The 17,650-nt window shown below is 39.3% G+C and overlaps 1 protein-coding gene and 1 pseudogene across 1 annotated transcript; both read right to left on the minus strand.

The window, feature by feature from the left end:
- Window positions 1-489: 489 nt before the first annotated feature.
- Window positions 490-7,939, minus strand: LOC104601335 (putative receptor-like protein kinase At3g47110; annotated as a pseudogene).
- A 3,816-nt stretch (window positions 7,940-11,755) lies between these two features.
- LOC104601243 (uncharacterized) lies at window positions 11,756-16,981 on the minus strand. The gene is made up of 2 exons (XM_010264517.3): window positions 14,126-16,981; window positions 11,756-13,699 (listed from the first exon to the last, which is right to left on the minus strand). Exons 1-2 carry the CDS (start codon window positions 16,776-16,778, stop codon window positions 13,326-13,328), a joined length of 3,027 nt encoding a protein of 1,008 aa, XP_010262819.1. The 5' UTR covers window positions 16,779-16,981; the 3' UTR covers window positions 11,756-13,325.
- Between the last annotated feature and the right edge of the window lie 669 nt (window positions 16,982-17,650).

Below are 17,650 nucleotides of genomic sequence, written 5' to 3' on the forward strand. Positions count from 1 at the left end.
AGCCCGGGCTACTTTGACAAAACCCGAGCCTGGCTTAAATTTATTACGGGTCGAGCTTTTTAACCCGAATTTAAGCCCACGGACCTATAAACATGTTCAAGCCCGTCCGGGGGCCAGGCCAGCCCGTTGGACCACCCAGCCCATGAACAGGTCTAATATGGACAAACATATTGCCCATGTGCTAGAAAATAATAACTCCACAATTAGATTGTTTTAAACAAATTAGGCATTTTAATTCAAGGTTCCTAAACTCAAGCTATCAATCGAATCTCATTATAATGGTTAACTTGTAAAATAAATAGGTCATATGACATGCAAAACCTATGGGCCATTCCAGAAAAATGAATAGGCCAAGATAATCTGGTTTAATTTAACTGGTCGGTAGGGTGGGTAGAGCAGGTCGTTCAGGTTAATATGTTTATGAGTGATTGATTACTAACCCGGGTCAGTTGGATAAACCCTTCTGGACAGGTCAACTACATGAAATTTCTATGTAGTAATCTTGATGAGGTTGTTTGTGTACTCCCGGATTTTGTGTTCTAGACCATTCATCAATTCATTCCTACAAGATGCTTCTACATTTCCAATTTGCTCTGCTTCTTTTTCATATAGAAATATTGGGTCTGCAATCTCCACCACTTTCTCCCGCAGAGCAACTTTACAAAAGTTATGAAGGTTGAGAACATCTTTAAATATTTCATCAGTGGGTCTCCTTCCTGTGAGCATCTCCAACAATAGGATGCCATAGTTGTAAATGTCTCCATGAGTTGACACCTTCATGCTCATTCCATACTCTGTAATTCAAATATGCTAAAGCAATCGTTAAGAGATTATTTTGAAATTCTGAAAAGAGGAGTGTAGTAAAACACAGTTACCTGGAGCAGCATACCCAATAGTTCCTTTTATTGCAGTCGAGCTTGATTGGTTCTGAAATGAATTTTTCGTCGACCTTGAAAGAAGCCTTGAGATACCGAAATCACTCACATGGGCAGTCATATCATTGTCAAGAAGAACATTGCTTGGCTTCAAATCACAATGAACAATTGGTGTTGGGCATTGGTGATGAAGATATTGCAATGCAGAAGCCACATCGATGGCGATGTTTAGTCTTTCTAGAAAGCTTAATTTTCTAGACTGAGTATTCCCCTGATCTCCTGGATGCAACCAATCTTCCAGGCTCCCGTTCGACATGAACTCAAATACCAATGCTTTGAATTCATTGCCTGAAAAATTCATGCTTGAGCATGCAGTTATTATCTTGATGAGGTTGCGATGTCAGATGTTTCTCATTGCATTGTACCTTAACTGCAAAAGTGACTTGATTGAGAATTCCTTTATACACAGTCCCAAAACCACCCAAACCAATCAAGTTATCTGCAGAAAATCCATTAGTTGCTTTAAATAGATCTTCATAAGATACCCTTATGTGCCAGTTCCCAATTGTTGGGGTAAAACGTTGCCCAGATGAAGAGTCAAAAGAAGATATCTTCTTTCTCTTTCTAATCCAGATTAGAAAGAACAGAGAAGCTACTAAAAAGAAAACCACACTAACTATGGCTAGTATTAGCTTGAAAGCAAGAGACCTTCCTTTTTTCTTAGACTCTTCCATGGGACATGCATGCAACTTCAGTTCTGGTATACCTCCACATAGTCTGCTATTTCCATAGATTGAAATAGCACTAGAGTTCTTAAAGACTCCTGCAATGCAACAGGTACTTCACCTTCAAAGCCGTTGAGAGACAGATTTAAATAAAGTAGAAACTGGAGGGTCCCAAGAAACTCAGGAATTTGCCCAGACAAATTATTATTTGAAAGATCTAAGTCTTGAATCACTTACAAATTTGATGGAGGCCCATCACAAGGCCCATCTCATCCCTAGGGGCGGCAGCTCCTACGATAAGGATAAGTTAACTAAGATCCAAGAATTCAAGATAAGCAAGGGATCCAAGAATCCAGGATTAGCAAGACTCTTCCAAGATTAGCAAGATAATGCAAGACTCTTCCAAGATTATCAAGAAAGACTCCAAGAAGCATCAAGATTAGCAAGATAATCCAAGACCCATGCACCTAGGGAGATCGGACGGAGGAGATCAAACCAAGGAGAGTTCGATCCTATCAAATTAGATGTTTAGATCTATCCTAGTTATTGTTTCCTAGTTCTTTTACAATTTCCAAATGTATTATAAATACTGCTATTTTCCCAAAGTTATTCATCAATTCATACTTCAGATTTTCTTGAGTTCTCTTCTTTGAGTTTTCGCCACCTTTTCTCTCTCCTAGAGAAATCGGTGTTCTTCGCTAGGTGCTAGCGAACGCCCGGTGCTTGCATAGCTAGCTCCGGTTCTCATTGCTTCCATGCTGCATCAGGTGGTATCAGAGCAGGGAATTCGCCCAGTCATGTCCAACCAAGACGGTAGCAGTCGCAACCCACCCCGTGACGGAGATCAGGGGTTCCCAACTATTTGGAGAGCAATCGAAGAGTAGTGTACAGCCACACGTAACATCGAACGGCAGTTGGCAGAGGTGACTGAACAACTGCAAACCTTGTTACGGGAGGTTGTCCCACGGAATCGGGAAAATCCACAGCAGATCGAAGGAGATGACCACGACAGACCACCCGTCGCTACTGCGTCTCGACGACTAGTTCTTGACGACGACAGTGATGATGATTTCGAATTTGGTGGTGCTCCAGTTCTTCCCGACAACGACAGAAACGGTAGAAATTGGCACACTCAAGGTAATTCAATCCTCGTAGGAATAATGATGACTTTAAACTCAAGGTAGATATTCCTACTTTTAGTGGAGATCTTGGTATAGAGGGACTTTTGGATTGGATCACAGAAGTCGATAGGTTCTTTGATTACATGGAAATACCAGAGGAACGAAGGGTAAAATTAGTAGCTTTCCGATTAAAGGGAGGCGCATATGTTTGGTGGGAACGGATGAGAGAGACCCGGATGAGAGAAGGAAGGGGTCTTGTTCGAACCTAGAGGCGCATGAAACAATTAATCAGAGGTAGATTTTTACCTCCTGACTATGAACAATATATGTTTGAATCTTATCAGAGGTGTGCGCAGGGTTCTCGTAGTGTTAACGAATATACATCTGAATTTTTGAGATTAGCTGAAAGAAACCAATTATCTGAAAGTGATAACCAGCAGGCAGCCCGTTATCTGAGCGGTTTGAGACCGTCCATCAGAGACAAAATTGGTGTACAAATGGTCCTTAGTGTGCAAGAAGCAAGGAACCTAGCCTTGAAAGCAGAATTAATGTTCCAAGACAAGGCACACAGTGATAATTACCGCCGGTACAGCGGGAGCGACAACAGACCGGCAACTGTCGACAGGAACAAATCAGTCCCGGCAGTACAACCTTCTCACCCGACCAACACCAGTAACGCCGATAAGGCTACTACAGGAGGACATACTCGAGGTAATCCTCCCAACCCTCCTAAACCCAATAACCCTTATGCAAGACCTGCTCCTATTAAATGTTTTAAATGTAATGAGGTTGGACATAGATCCAGTGACTGTCCTAGGAGGAAGGCAGTTAATATGGTAGAAAGGGAGGAGGAAGAAGATATTGAGGAAGAAGTATATTGTGGACCTGATGGGGAGGATGAAGAGGGTCCATATGAACATGAGGAGTATACTTGTGTGGTAAGAAAAGTAATGTTGTCCCAGAAAAATAAGGATACTTCTCAAAGGCACAGATTATTTCGTACCAGATGTACTGTCAAGGGAAAATTATTTAATTTAATTATTGACAGCGGTAGTCAAGAAAATATTATTTGCAGGGATGTCATCCAACAATTACAGCTGATTCCTGAAAAACATCCCAACCCATACACAATTGGGTGGATCAAGGAAGGAGGCGGTGTACGAGTGGAAGAACGCTGCAAGGTACCTTTTTCAATTGGTAAGTACCATGATGAAGCATATTGTGATATTGTAGATATGGATGCTTGCCATATTTTGTTAGGGAGGCCTTAGCAATTTGATACAGATGCAAGGCACATGGGTAGAAAGAATACCTACCAACTTGAAAAAGAAGGTACACGCTATACTTTGTTACCCATAGCAGAAAAAAATATTACAAATACTCCAAAGGCACATGAAAAGAATTTCCTTACCATCACCCATCATCATACTGAATTTGTTAACGAATGTAAGGATGGATACTCATGAGATACATTTGTTAGTAGTAAAAGGAGAAGATGTTAGTGATGAAAATACAATTCCAGCTGAAATACAGGGACTACTGGATGAATTTAATGATGTAGTTCCAGAGGAGTTACCAAATGAACTCCCTCCCATGAGAGATATACAACACCATATTGATTTTGTTCCAGGTGCTAGTCTACCTAACCTCCCACATTATAGGATAAATCTTAAGGAGAATGAAATCTTATGGGAAAAGGTAGAAGAATTATTGAAAAAGGGACACATTCAAATCAGCATGAGTCCTTGTGCAGTACCTGCCTTATTAACACCTAAGAAGGATGGCAGTTGGAGAATGTGTGTCGATAGCAGGGCCATTAACAAGATCACCATTGGGTACAAATTTCCCATTCCTAGGCTGGACGACATGCTGGACCAACTAAGCGGAGCTGTAGTTTTCTCAAAAATAGATCTCAGGAGTGGATATCATCAAATTAGGATCCGTCCCGGAGATGAATGGAAGACAGCCTTCAAGACTAGAGATGGCTTGTTCGAGTGGTTAGTCATGCCCTTTGGACTAACCAACACACCCAGCACTTTCATGAGACTGATGAACTAGGTATTGCGCCCCTTCATTGGTAAATTTGTGGTAGTCTATTTTGATGATATTTTGATATATAGCAAATCTATCACTAAGCATGTGGGACATATTAAGGAGGTCCTGAAAGCATTGAGGGAAAATAAATTATATGCTAATTTGAAGAAATGCATCTTTATGAATGATAATTTATTATTCCTGGGGTTTATTATAAGCAAGGATGGTGTGAAAGTAGATGAGGAAAAGGTGAAAGCCATTAGGGAGTGGCCGACCCCATCCACTGTCACAGATGTCAGGCGATTTCATGGGTTGGCAACCTTCTATAAGCGCTTTATTAAGAATTTTAGTAGTATCATGGCTCCCATTACTGAATGCTTGAAAAAGGGGAAATTTCAATGGGGAGAAGAACAAGAGCAAAGTTTTGCTCTCATAAAAGAAAAGTTATGTACTGCTCCTGTTCTTGCCTTGCCAGATTTTAATAAGTTATTTGAAGTTGAATGTGACGCCAGTGGAGTTGGCATAGGGGCTATATTGTCCCAAGAGAAAAGACCCATTGCTTTCTTTAGTGAAAAATTATGTGAATCTAGGAAAAAGTGGTCTACTTACGACAAGGAGTTTTATGCTGTGGTTAGAGCCCTGAAAACATGGGAACACTATTTGATTGCAAAAGAATTTGTTCTCTACACTGACCATCAAGCCCTAAAATATTTTAGTGGGCAAAAGCAATTAAGAAGTGATTTATATGCCAGATGGTCTGCTTTCCTAAACAATTTTCCATATAAAATTGTGTATAAGACATGACAGCAAAATAAAGTGGCTGATGCACTTAGCAGGCGTGTAGCTCTCATCAAGACCCTCAGCGTTGAGATTGTGGGTTTTGAGTGCCTAAAGGACTTATATGCCTAGGATGGAGACTTCCAATAGGTATGGGAGAAATGTGTGACTAACCAGCCAGCAGAGGACTTCTTTATTTATGATGGGTTCCTTATGAAAGGGGAACAGCTGTGTATCCCTTGCACCTCCCTCCGCGAAAAGATCATCAGCGATTTGCATGGGGGTGGATTAGCAGGACACTTGGGAAGGGACAAAACAGTAGAAGCTGTTAAGGGGTGATATTACTGGCTGAAATTAAGAAGGGACGTGTCTACCATCGTAAGCAGGTGCTATGTTTGTCAGACAACTAAGGGACAAACCCAGAACACAGGTCTCTACATGCCCCTACCCGTTCCTACTGCTATATGGGAAGACTTGTCCATGGATTTTGTGCTAGGCTTGCCAAAGACCCAGAGGAACATGGACTCCGTCTTTGTGGTGGTTGATAGATTCTCAAAAATGGTTTACTTCCTCCCATGCAAGAAAACAACAGATGCATCTGCAACAGCCAAATTATTTTTCAGGGAGATTGTTCGCTTACATGGGGTACCCAAGACCATCACTTCAGATCGTGACACACGGTTCTTCAGTTACTTTTGGATGACCCTGTGGAGGATGTTTGATTCATCACTTAATTTCAGCAGTATAGCCCATCCGCAGACAGATGGACAAACAGAAGTGGTAAACCGGACCTTAGGAAGTTTAATCCGCAGCATATGCCGGGAAAGGCCAAAACAGTGGGACTTCGCCATTGCCCAGGTTGAGTTCGCCTATAACAATGCAGTGCACAGTTCTACAGGCAGATCCCCATTCTCCATCGTATACATGAAGGTCCCTAACCATGCACTGGACTTAGTGAAGCTACCCAGAGTACCCAGCGCAAATATCTCAGCAGAACAGATGGCAGAACAAATCCAGTCCGTCCAAGAAGCTGTGAAACAGAAGCTAGAGCAATCCAACGCCAAGTACAAGATGGCCGCGGACAAGCACCGCCGACCTCAAGTGTTTGATGTAGGTGATGAGGTTATGGTCTTCTTAAGGAAGGAAAGGATTCCCGTAGGTACTTACAACAAGTTGAAGCCTTAGAAGTATGGTCCATATAAGATCGTGAAGAAGATTAATGACAATGCCTATGTAGTAGATTTGCTAGATCATATGGGTATGTCCAGGACCTTCAACGTTGCTGACCTTCATCGGTACCTGCCGGAAATAACACTCGCCTACCCTAGTCACGACTCGGGGTCGAGTTCTCTCCAAGTGGGGGAGAATGATGGAGGCCCATCACAAGGCCCATCTCATGCCGCCCCTACAATAAAGATAAGTTAAGTAAGATCCAAGAATTCAAGATAAGCAAGGGATCCAAGAATCCAGGATTAGCAAGACTCTTCCATGATTAGCAAGATAATGCAAGACTCTTCCAAGATTATCAAAAAAGACTCCAAGAAGCATCAAGATTAGCAAGATAATCCAAGGTCCATGCACCTAGGGAGATCGGACGGAGGAGATCAAACCAAGGAGAGTTCGATCCTATCAAATTAGATGTTTAGATCTATCATAGTTATTATTTCCTAGTTCTTTTACAATTTCCAAATGTATTATAAATACTGCTATTTTCCCAAAGTTATTCATCAATTCATACTTCAGATTTTCAGATTTTCTTGAGTTCTCTTCTTTGAGTTTTCGCCACCTTTTCTCTCTCCTAGAGAAATCGGTGTTATTTGCTAGGTGCTAGCGAACGCCCGATGCTTGCATAGCCAGCTCCGGTTCTCATTGCTTCCACGCTGCGTCAAAGATGCTGAAAGATGATGGAATGGCTCCTCGGAAGAAGTTACTCTGCATATAAAGGTGTTCCAAGTTGGAACAATCTCCGAGCATGCTTGGAATCTCACCAGACAATCTGTTAAAAGAACCATTCAATTTGCCATGATTTTTCAAGTTTCCAACTTCCAATGGTAGAGAACCAGTCAGAGTTATGAGATACGTCAAGGACAATTGAGAGGGAAGAAAGACCAAATAATTCTTTGGGTATGATGCCATTGAGTTCATTATAACTGAGTATCTGTTCTAGACCTTGACAATTACTCAGACTCGAAGGTATTCTTCCTCCTAGGCTATTATTCTGCAAATACAGCTTTACCAATTTAGTGAGGTTACCTATGGAGGATGGGATCTCTCCTGAAGTTCTGTTTCCATCCAATAATAAACCTTCCAACAGAGAAAGCTTTCCAACGAAATCTGGAATGCTACCCATCAAGAAGTTTCGCCTCATACTTAGAGAAGTCAAATTTTCAAGGTTCTCATACTCCATACTTGCATAGTATGGCCAGTGGCCTAGCACAACATAGAGAGCTCAGAGCTAGCCTTTGGGTGATAGTGAACGATACTTTACGACCGAGTCAACACAAGTGGATTGGATTGACCAAATGGCCAGATGAGATGGTTGTTGAATGACCTTTTCAGGGGGTCCCGTGAACATTACTTCCCGATCCCGACTCCAGACGAATGAGCTTTTGGAACAACGTTCCATCAGCTATGAGCTATGTCAAAGGAAAAACGTCAAAAATTAGAAAAGGGATAAGAGTTTTGACTTTAGAGTATGTATATGTCATATATATGTGGAAGTGGAACATTTCTCAACTGAGCATTGGATTGGTGAAAACATTCATTTCATTGTATATTTGAAGAGATAACGCCCTCCCAAGTCACACCTCACAAGGAGCCGAAGCATTAACTGACCGACCGACCAACCAACCATTTTATTGGAGATCTTTCCGTTGGCGTTGATGCAGTCATTTTGGCTCATGTCATCAGACGGAATTAATTAAGCATATTATTAAAAGCTTTCTGCTGCTTGAGAGGTGAAATTAGTCCAATGCTCTCGTCATGGGCCGTAAGCACATTGACAGGGCCCGATTCTCACCGATCACATAGGCCCTATACACCCAGTCAATCATGGACTAAAATTCTTTAGGTAACTAACTCTTTCAAATTATTTTATATTTTTAACTTAGGCAAAATTTCCGATTACTATCCTGTGTGATTGTAATTTGGGCCTAGTGCCATTTTGGTCTTTGAATTTTAAAATGCAATAATTCATTATCTGAACTTTTAAAACGTGTCAATCCAATATTTATAGTTAATCAGCTATTAATCAGTCATTAAATGCCTTTGAAAAAGACACAAATACCTTTTGAGTATCGATCATCTAAGACTCACTAGCTCAGTTTGGAAGGAGTACAAATACAAATATATAGAGGTGCAAAATCTTGTATTTTATATTATTTTGTCTGTATTTGCATTGTACATATTTGTATTTATACTCTTTCCAAACTGAGCCTAAAAAGTAAAATGAAATAAATGTTGGCTAAATAAAGAAAGAGATTCCAGCAAGATTTCACTTCGCTCAAATTCGATGATCCACAAGAGTACAGAATTGTGCCCCACATTCACATCTCAGTGTGCATGGGTGAATGGGAGATGTTCCCGATACACAGTTGGGATATGCTGTAGAACACGTGTAGTGGTGTAGGATGCGCTATGTGGGGCAGCCAAAGCCAATGAACATTCAAACAAATAAGACTGACACGATAAATAGAGTGAAGCTAGAGGTAACTTGGTAGAGTTGAGAAAGGTGGAATGACATACGCTTCAAGAAATCCATGCACTTATTAAAGACATGATCAACATTAATAGAAGAATGAAAGAAAGAAACCCATAAAACGTATAAACTTGGCTTAATAGTTAGAGAGCAAGAAACCATTAAAGCCGAAAAAGGGAAAGAAATCCTGGAAATGATTCATTATTAGGAATTTATTGAAAAAGGAAAACAAATAAAAACCATCTTGTTTGAAAACAGATTGTTTCTTAAAATAAAACACAAAAAAACAAGTTCTTGGTTGCATGTGTGTTTTCTGTTTTCAAAACTGAAACCAAAAACTTGTTCTTGAATCTGATTTCAAAAACATGTTTTCATCAGATTATTCAACATCAAGTTCCATAAATCATATAATTTCTATATTAAAAATTTTGTTTTGTTTTAAAACCCAATATTTTGTTGGTTCCAAAAGCATGTACTATTTTTTAAACAAAACCAACTTGTTTTTTCTCTTTGAAAACAAAAACAGAGTTTAAGAACATGTTTTTGTTTTTTGTTGATGCCACGATTCCAAAAACAAATGAAAATAAAAACATTAATGTTGTAGAACGCCCTGTAAGTTTGTCATTTTTTTCCATTTTCTCTACAACAACAAAATACTATTTTCTGAATTTGCATCACTGTACATCCATATTTAGGGGGTATTGACAATGGCCATATTTGAAACCAATGTTATTTCTTGAGAGGTGTTTTTTTTTTTGAGAAAAAATGGTGCTGCATTGATATGTCAATTTTTCAGAAAATGTACTTTTTCTCTTTTTATTTGAGTCCATTGCTTGTTGCTGTCACATAGGCATTTTCAACACCACAATGGTAAAAAAAGATAAGAAAACATAAAAGGGACATTTTCTTAGACCACACCTTTCTTGATCTCCAAGTCATGGTCTAAGAAAATGTTTTTTGAAAAGACATATAACCAAACAACAGGTGTGGTCATTATGTGGCACTGATGTGGCATTGTTTTTTCAAGATAACAACATCGATTCCAACCAATGGCAATGTGAATATTTTTATTTTGGGAAAATCTATGATGCGGAAAAGATATGATAGGGAAAGAGTTTTGACCAATCAAAACCCACCCATAAATTTTGATAAATAACACCTTATTTGCTACCATGTTTATGATTTCAGTTTAGTGGTCAGTTGTTTTTCCCCTATCATATCTTTTCCATTCCAAACCCTTTTGTTTTCACTTATTTTTAAAATTCTCACATCAGCATGGAAAAACATATTGTCTAACTTTGTTTTTGTTTTGAGAAGTGAAACAAGATGTTCATGTTTTGAACCCATCAAAATTATACTTTCTAAAACAAAATCAATTTTCTTCAGACTTTTGATACAGTGTGTGGCACAGAAGCCCTGTTTCTTCACCTCTCCTCCTCTTCGGTTCAACTTAACTCTAATGGATACAATGGAGTTCAAAGGAATCATCTCCATATTGCCTTTATACTTGTTACAAAACAGGAAAGAAAAAACAATCATGGGCTTTATCCCTACCAATATAGGCTAAACTAGGCATAAGCCCATTTAAAAAGAAAAATTGAAAGAAAACTTATATCCATTGGATTAGAATTTGTAAAACACAATACCAAATCACGAAAGGAAAAATGTGTTTCTGAAACCATAAATTCAAAGACATGTTTCTGATTTCGGTTTTGATAACAAAAGACACATAAAAGAACATGTTTTCTGTGTTTTATTTTGAGAAACAATCTATTTCCAAGCTTGGTAATTTGTTCTTGGAACAGACAACAAGAAAAACAATTCACGTTGGAGAACAAGCCCATAATTGGGGGGTTGTGCTGCAACCAATAGCAGATATGAGACACATGTTGGAGGAGATTTTTGTTCTTCTAAGAAGTGAGAGTGTTTAATGGGAATTCACATCTCCTTCCCACAGCACATCCCCGCTGTGTATTGGAAACATCTCCCGATGATAGTATCAGAACCGGTGATCTCATCATCGAGAGATATTCCCAATACAGGGGGGGATGTGCTGTGGGACGTTGTGGGGCGGAGATGTGTACTCGTTTAATGGATACTGGTACCCGATTACTTGGATACCTCATACATGCAACCCAAGAGAGCAGTGCTATGCTAGGCTTAGGGCCCAAGAAACATTGCATCCCATCATGATCGGTTCAAAGTCTAATCTAAAGAAAGATTAGGACCTGACTGGAAATAAGGTCTTATGTGCTCCTACTTGTGCGGTTCAATCTCAAACCAAAAGGGACCTGGTTCTGCTTTTCTGGTTCACTTGGGTTGTTCAATGGTGTCGAATCATGTCCCATACTTCAATTTTTAGTGTAAATTTGCCATTTCCAGCCGTATCTGGGTAACATATATAGGTGAATGTTGGAACAATGATCAAATATTTAAGCCAAATCTTCAGTTTAGTAGAAAAGGTTTATATTTCACTCATACTAAAGTCTCTGCTCCAACCTTCATTTTACATCTTTCCTAATCTGTTCTGGAATTGACATAATACCATTCTTTTGTACTAAAAAAAAAGTTCTTAAGGCTTAGTTTGGAAGGAGTACAAATACAAATATGTAGAGTGCAAAACCTTATATTTTGTATGTATTTGCACTGTACATATTTGTATTTGTACTCTTTCCATACTGAGCCTAATGGTTAGATTAACATGTTTTAGTGCCAGCACAAAACAACCAACCAATGCCATGAGGATTTAAATGAAAGGAAGGTGTTGCTTCTGTTGGGAAGGCACCATTCTCACAATATCTTTCTTCCTGGTCAAGACCATGAACCTTCATCACAAATAACCATTTATAGTTGATCACTTGTTAAGAGTGCAATGTAGTTGCATGGTTGAATTGACCTGGGTAATGCTTCTGAGATCACAAGGTAGTCTTGTGAGGTGAAAAATAAAGTTAGCTTGATGATTCTCAGGTTTTGTAGAAGTCCTTATCTTAGCTAATGGCCTCCAGTTGTTTCTCTCACATGTGCAAGTAGTTCTTTTGATGAGCAAGACTTAGATTAGCTTTCATGGTTGACATGTGATATAGTCCTGCCTCAAAAGCATGTACAAGATCTTAGATCAAAATGTGACAAAATCTACAAAAAAGAGAGCAGGTGAGCTGCCTGCTGACCATCCCAGAAGATTAGTAATAATGTTGTTCCATATTAGAATGTAGAATGTACAATAGCTCATATATGAAGATTGTTCTTAGTGTCATATTAGAATGTCACGTGTAAGCACAATAGATAACCAATCCCATGTGGATTTAGGCATGAAGCTTTTATCCTATGTCAATGAATCATGTAAAGGTGACCCTCCTATTTTAGGGAAAATTGTTTCTCACAAGATCTTGCCTCAAGGTTTGAGATTATACCTTCATCAGTAGAAACTCTGTTTAACTTTGGCATTTAAAGTTGTAGACAAAAACATTCTACCAACTTAATCCCCTATCTGAACCAAGTATTACTTGATCCAAGAATGTAAGAAAAGTGAATGGATCTATCTCCTCGCAATGGTCACAAATTCATGGTGGTATTGTGCAGTGCAGAAAGTTTGTTACATATCCATCCTGGTTACTCAGGCTTATGTCCATGTTTTCTGAATGTATTGGTAATTGAGTGGATCCTAATTTTGGACCAGAAAACCTTACATTCATTCCCACTGATACATTAATACCTAATAAAAATAGGCACACCAGATCAGGTTGACTTCATATCTAAGGAGGAATCCACCAAACCAGAACCTGGAAGAGGTAGCGGGTTGGCCTAGTGTTGGGATTTTATGAGATAGAAAAGAAGAAATAAGCCAAAGGAAAGACAAGGGAAAAAGATAAGACCTACATACATTGTCAAAGTAGTGGCTATACAATGAAAAAATATGCTTTCAAAATGAATACAGGCAATAATCAGGCATAAATACCAATGAGCAAGTATACAGGGAAGACCCAGATGGGTCATATAACCCTAACAAGAACACTAAAGCATAATTTCTTATGTGGTAAAATTCACAACAATACTTTAATAGGTATCATCTTAAATGAATTTCTATATGTGCTTTGACCTACCAACAACATAGGTCCCTGATCAAGTGCAATTTCTTTCCGACTTCTTCCATATCCATGCGCTCTCTTGGAGATTCTTCAGAACATGCAACTCCAATTCTAATTACGGACACTAGGCACTCCTCCATTGTATCTATTGTATAGTTCCAAATCCTGGAACCCTTGATTGTCTCTTCTTCTTCTACAGTGATCAATCTTGGATCAATAATGTCCATAACCTTCTCAGGCAAAGCCATCTTAGCAAACTTATGGAGGTTCATCTCATTAACAAACATGTCATCTGTGGGCCTCTTTCCTGTAAACGTTTCCAATAGAAGTATCCCATAACTGTACACATCTCCACTTGTAGATAGCTCTCCACCCATTCCATATTCTGCAATTTACACATCACACATTAATATATATATATATATATATATATATATATATATAATGCTTGTATGTATTTAAAAAGAGGAACATTCAAGATAACAAAACATAACTTCTGAGGGTGAACAGGAGGATGTCCTCCTGATTAGTTCAGTAAATGAGTCAAAGAGCACTATTTGCTCCCAAAAAAGGTCCATGCTTATATTAAGTAAAAATTATTCTAGCTTTTTGTTCTATCAACAATCCTTTAAATGGCTAAAATTTATAGAATCCATGGTGAGATCATCCAACAAGGAAATTTCATACTTGGGACCTTTAATTATAAATTTCATACTCATGTTCCAAAGGAAGACAACAATGTACCTAAGAATTTGTTTTAAGTGAAGAAAATCTGACAAAATAAAAATGAAAGTAGAACAAAGATGTTTACCTGGAGGAACATACCCAATTGTTCCCCTGATACCAACTGAATTACTTCTGCTCTCGGAAAATTGATTTCCAGTTTTTGAGAGGAATCTTGCCAGCCCAAAATCACCTACTTTAGCATTTAGTTCGTCATCGAGGAGAACATTGCTTGGCTTCAAGTCACAATGAACAATTGGTATTTGGCAGTAATGATGAAGATACTCTAAAGCAGAAGCCACATCAATTGCAATGCTCAGCCTCTGAATAAAGTTGAGATTCCTCGAGCAGTTAGCTTCTGGATGTAACCACTTCTCCAAACTCCCATTATGCATAAATTCAAAAACCAGAGCTTTGAAATCGTTACCTTGGAAGTCCATGCTTGAGCACAGTTTTAGTATTTTGACAAGATTTCGATGCCGGACGTTTCTTAAGGTTTCGCATTCTGCCAAAAAACTTATGAGAGCTCCTCGTTGCTGAAGATTGAGAACTTTCACTGCAACCACTGTTTTATCCTCATCAAGAGTTGCCTTATATACAGAACCATGACTACCCACTCCAATCTTCTTGTCCAAAGAAAACCCATTGGTTACCTTGGAGAGCCTTTCATAAGAAACCATTGGGGACCAATCTTCCCCTGAAAATGTAGGACAAGTCTTCTGTCTTGATTTTCTTATCCAATAAATAGTAACAAAGCATGATGCTAATGTCAAACAAAGAACCACGCTGATAATTGTGATTAATACGTGCTTATTAGACTTTTGGTTGGATGATTTCTTGGAGCAAGTCGGCAATTGCAGTATAGGGATTCCTCCACAAAGCTTGCCATTTTGAGCGACTGAAAATGCACTTGAATTTCTAAAGACTCCTTCAGTTGGTACTTCACCCTCAAAGTCATTCAAGGATAGATTCAAATTCAGCAGAAAAGGAAAACTTTCAAGAAATTTTGGAACCTCACCAGAGAAGTTATTGCGTGAAATATCTAAGACTTGAATGACTCTCAAATTTCTCAAAGATGGAGGAATAATCCCTTGAAAGAAATTACCCTGCATATGCAGGCGTTCTAGTCCCAAACAGTTTCCAAGTGTGCTTGGGATTTCACCAGACAATTTATTCTCAGAAACATCCAAGTCCCTCAAATTTCTGAGGCTCCCAACTTCTAATGGCAGGGAGCCAGTTAAAGAGTTGCCTGCCAAATTGAGGGAGTCCAGAGAAGAAAGGCCAAGAACTTGTTTGGGTAACTTCCCATTAAGACTGTTCTTTGAAAGGTTTAATAATTGTAAATGTTGACAATCTCCAAGAGTCGATGGTATAGGCCCTTCTAAAAGATTTTCCTCCAGATGTAGTTCGTACAGTTGGCTAAGGTTCCCCAGGGACGACGGGACTTGTCCTGTGAACCTGTTTTTATTTAGGAGTAGTTTCTGCAAACTCTGAAGCGTTCCAATTGTAGCAAGAATACTACCACTGAAGAAATTCCGATCCATTCCCAATAATGTTAACTGAAGAAGATTCTCAATCCCTATGGGGATGCTCCCAACTATTTGGTTCCCTCCCATCTCTAGTGTTGTTAATTTCGTTGAGAGATTGGCCACAGAATTGGGCAATAGACCCCTGAGATGATTATTAGCAAAACCCAGATTGGTTAGACTGCTACAGTTAATCAAAGATGTGAGAAAACTCAAGTCATCATCTGCATCATCTCCAAGCGAATTATTGCTGATATCCACCCAGAGCAGAGACTTTAACTCTCCTAGGTTACTAGGTACTGGTCCAGTAAAGTAATTATCATGGAAACTAAGGATCTGAAGGCCAGAGGCATTTGTTAGTGATCCTGGAATCTGTCCAGTAAACTGGTTTACTCCAACTGCAAATACTTGGAGGTTTGGAAGTTTAAGGCCAAGGTCAGGCGGCAGACTCCCTGATAGTTGGTTTTGAACCACCGAAAATAAATTGATAGATGAGAGATTGTAAAGCGAGGAAGGGATCGTACCGGATAGTCTGCCTGCGCCAATGCCCAGAAACGTCAACCTCGAAAGTTGGCCTAGTTCATATGGAATGCTTCCATCCAAACCATTTCGCGTTAGAGAAAGCATCTCAAGAGATGATAAATTCCCAAGGGAAGCTGGAATCACCCCAGTTAGATTGTTTTTAGCAAGAACCAAGTTGACCAGTTGCGACAATGACCCGAGCTCCGTCGGAATTATTCCTGTCAATTCATTCTCATACAAATCGAGGACTTTGAGGTGGGAACAACGGGACAAGTTAGTTGGAATGCCCTCACTGAATGAGTTCTGAGACAGAACGAGATGCTGTAGGCGAGGCAAGAGACTAATTTCTTGAGGAATCTGTCCATGAAAGCTGTTGTTTTGGAGGTTGATCTCTGTAAGGAAAGAAAGGTTTCCTATGGAAGGAGAAACAGAGCCAACCAACATCTTCCCTTCTAAGTTCAAGGCTGTCACCCTCTGGTGCAAGCTACCGCATGAAACACCTTGCCACTGGCAGAAATGGAGAGAATCGTTCCACGAACTCAGAGCTCCAAGTGGGTCATGATTTATCTGATTCTTGAAGGCTAACAAAGCGAGTCGATCCGTTTGGTTTCCCAACATGGCTGCTACTGTGGATCTAGTGCCAAAAGTATTCAGCAAATTTAGAAGAAAGAAACAAAACATACGTACATCCATCGAGTTTCTGATTCGGCAGGTCCCTAGCCTACAACTTCTAGTCAATCATCACAACCAGAAAACAGATATACTCACAGAGATATAGAGACCCCATTCAAGCATATATCTCTAGTTTTCAAAAGGAGACATGAACGTCTCAGTGGGTCCCATCACCCGTAAAAAATAATTTGATCACAATTAGTGCATACACCCCCAGTTGGTGCCTTGGTGGAGGCAAGTCGGCAACTCTGCAGATTTAAGTTCCTATCCGATGGATTCTTAACAACTCCTTGACTTGTGAGCATTTTAACTTGCAAACCATTGTCACTTGGCTGGCTGGTTCCAAAGTCTAAATTCAAAGCGTTATGTGGAGAAAAGGAAAGATTGATACAAGTTTTGTTCGTTGACCAATCAAATGTCATGGCATTGAAGATTCATTTATGTGTAGCTCCGAGCCTTATATCATTTATTTATTCGACATTAAATCCTTCCATGCACATGTTAGTGGAACTTCCGTCACTACGACTCTGATACTTTTTTTTTTGTTGACCACTCTGTTTGACATCGATAAATTTTATTAAATAACAGAAGAAAAAACGCATGAAATGCTAAAAACAGAGCACTGACGCCCATAGAAACATACAAGGCTGCTAGGAATATTGCCAAAGAGAAGGGCAAGAAAAGGGGTAGAAAACTGGTTTAGTCGAAGGTCGAAGCCAAAATCAGAGGAAATCTTATCTTACCCATTTATAAAAACAGAAATGGATGAGCGTCCACCGTCCAAAATTCTGATTTTATATTTCCAATTCTATCCCTCTTTGATTTCATATTTTCAATCCTATCCTCTCTTAAAATACTGATTTTATATTTTCAATCCTGCCCTCTTAAAATGC

This window comes from Nelumbo nucifera, chromosome 2 (assembly GCF_055504915.1).
Source record: "Nelumbo nucifera cultivar China Antique chromosome 2, China Antique-T2T, whole genome shotgun sequence".
NCBI classification, from domain to species: Eukaryota; Viridiplantae; Streptophyta; class Magnoliopsida; order Proteales; family Nelumbonaceae; genus Nelumbo; species Nelumbo nucifera.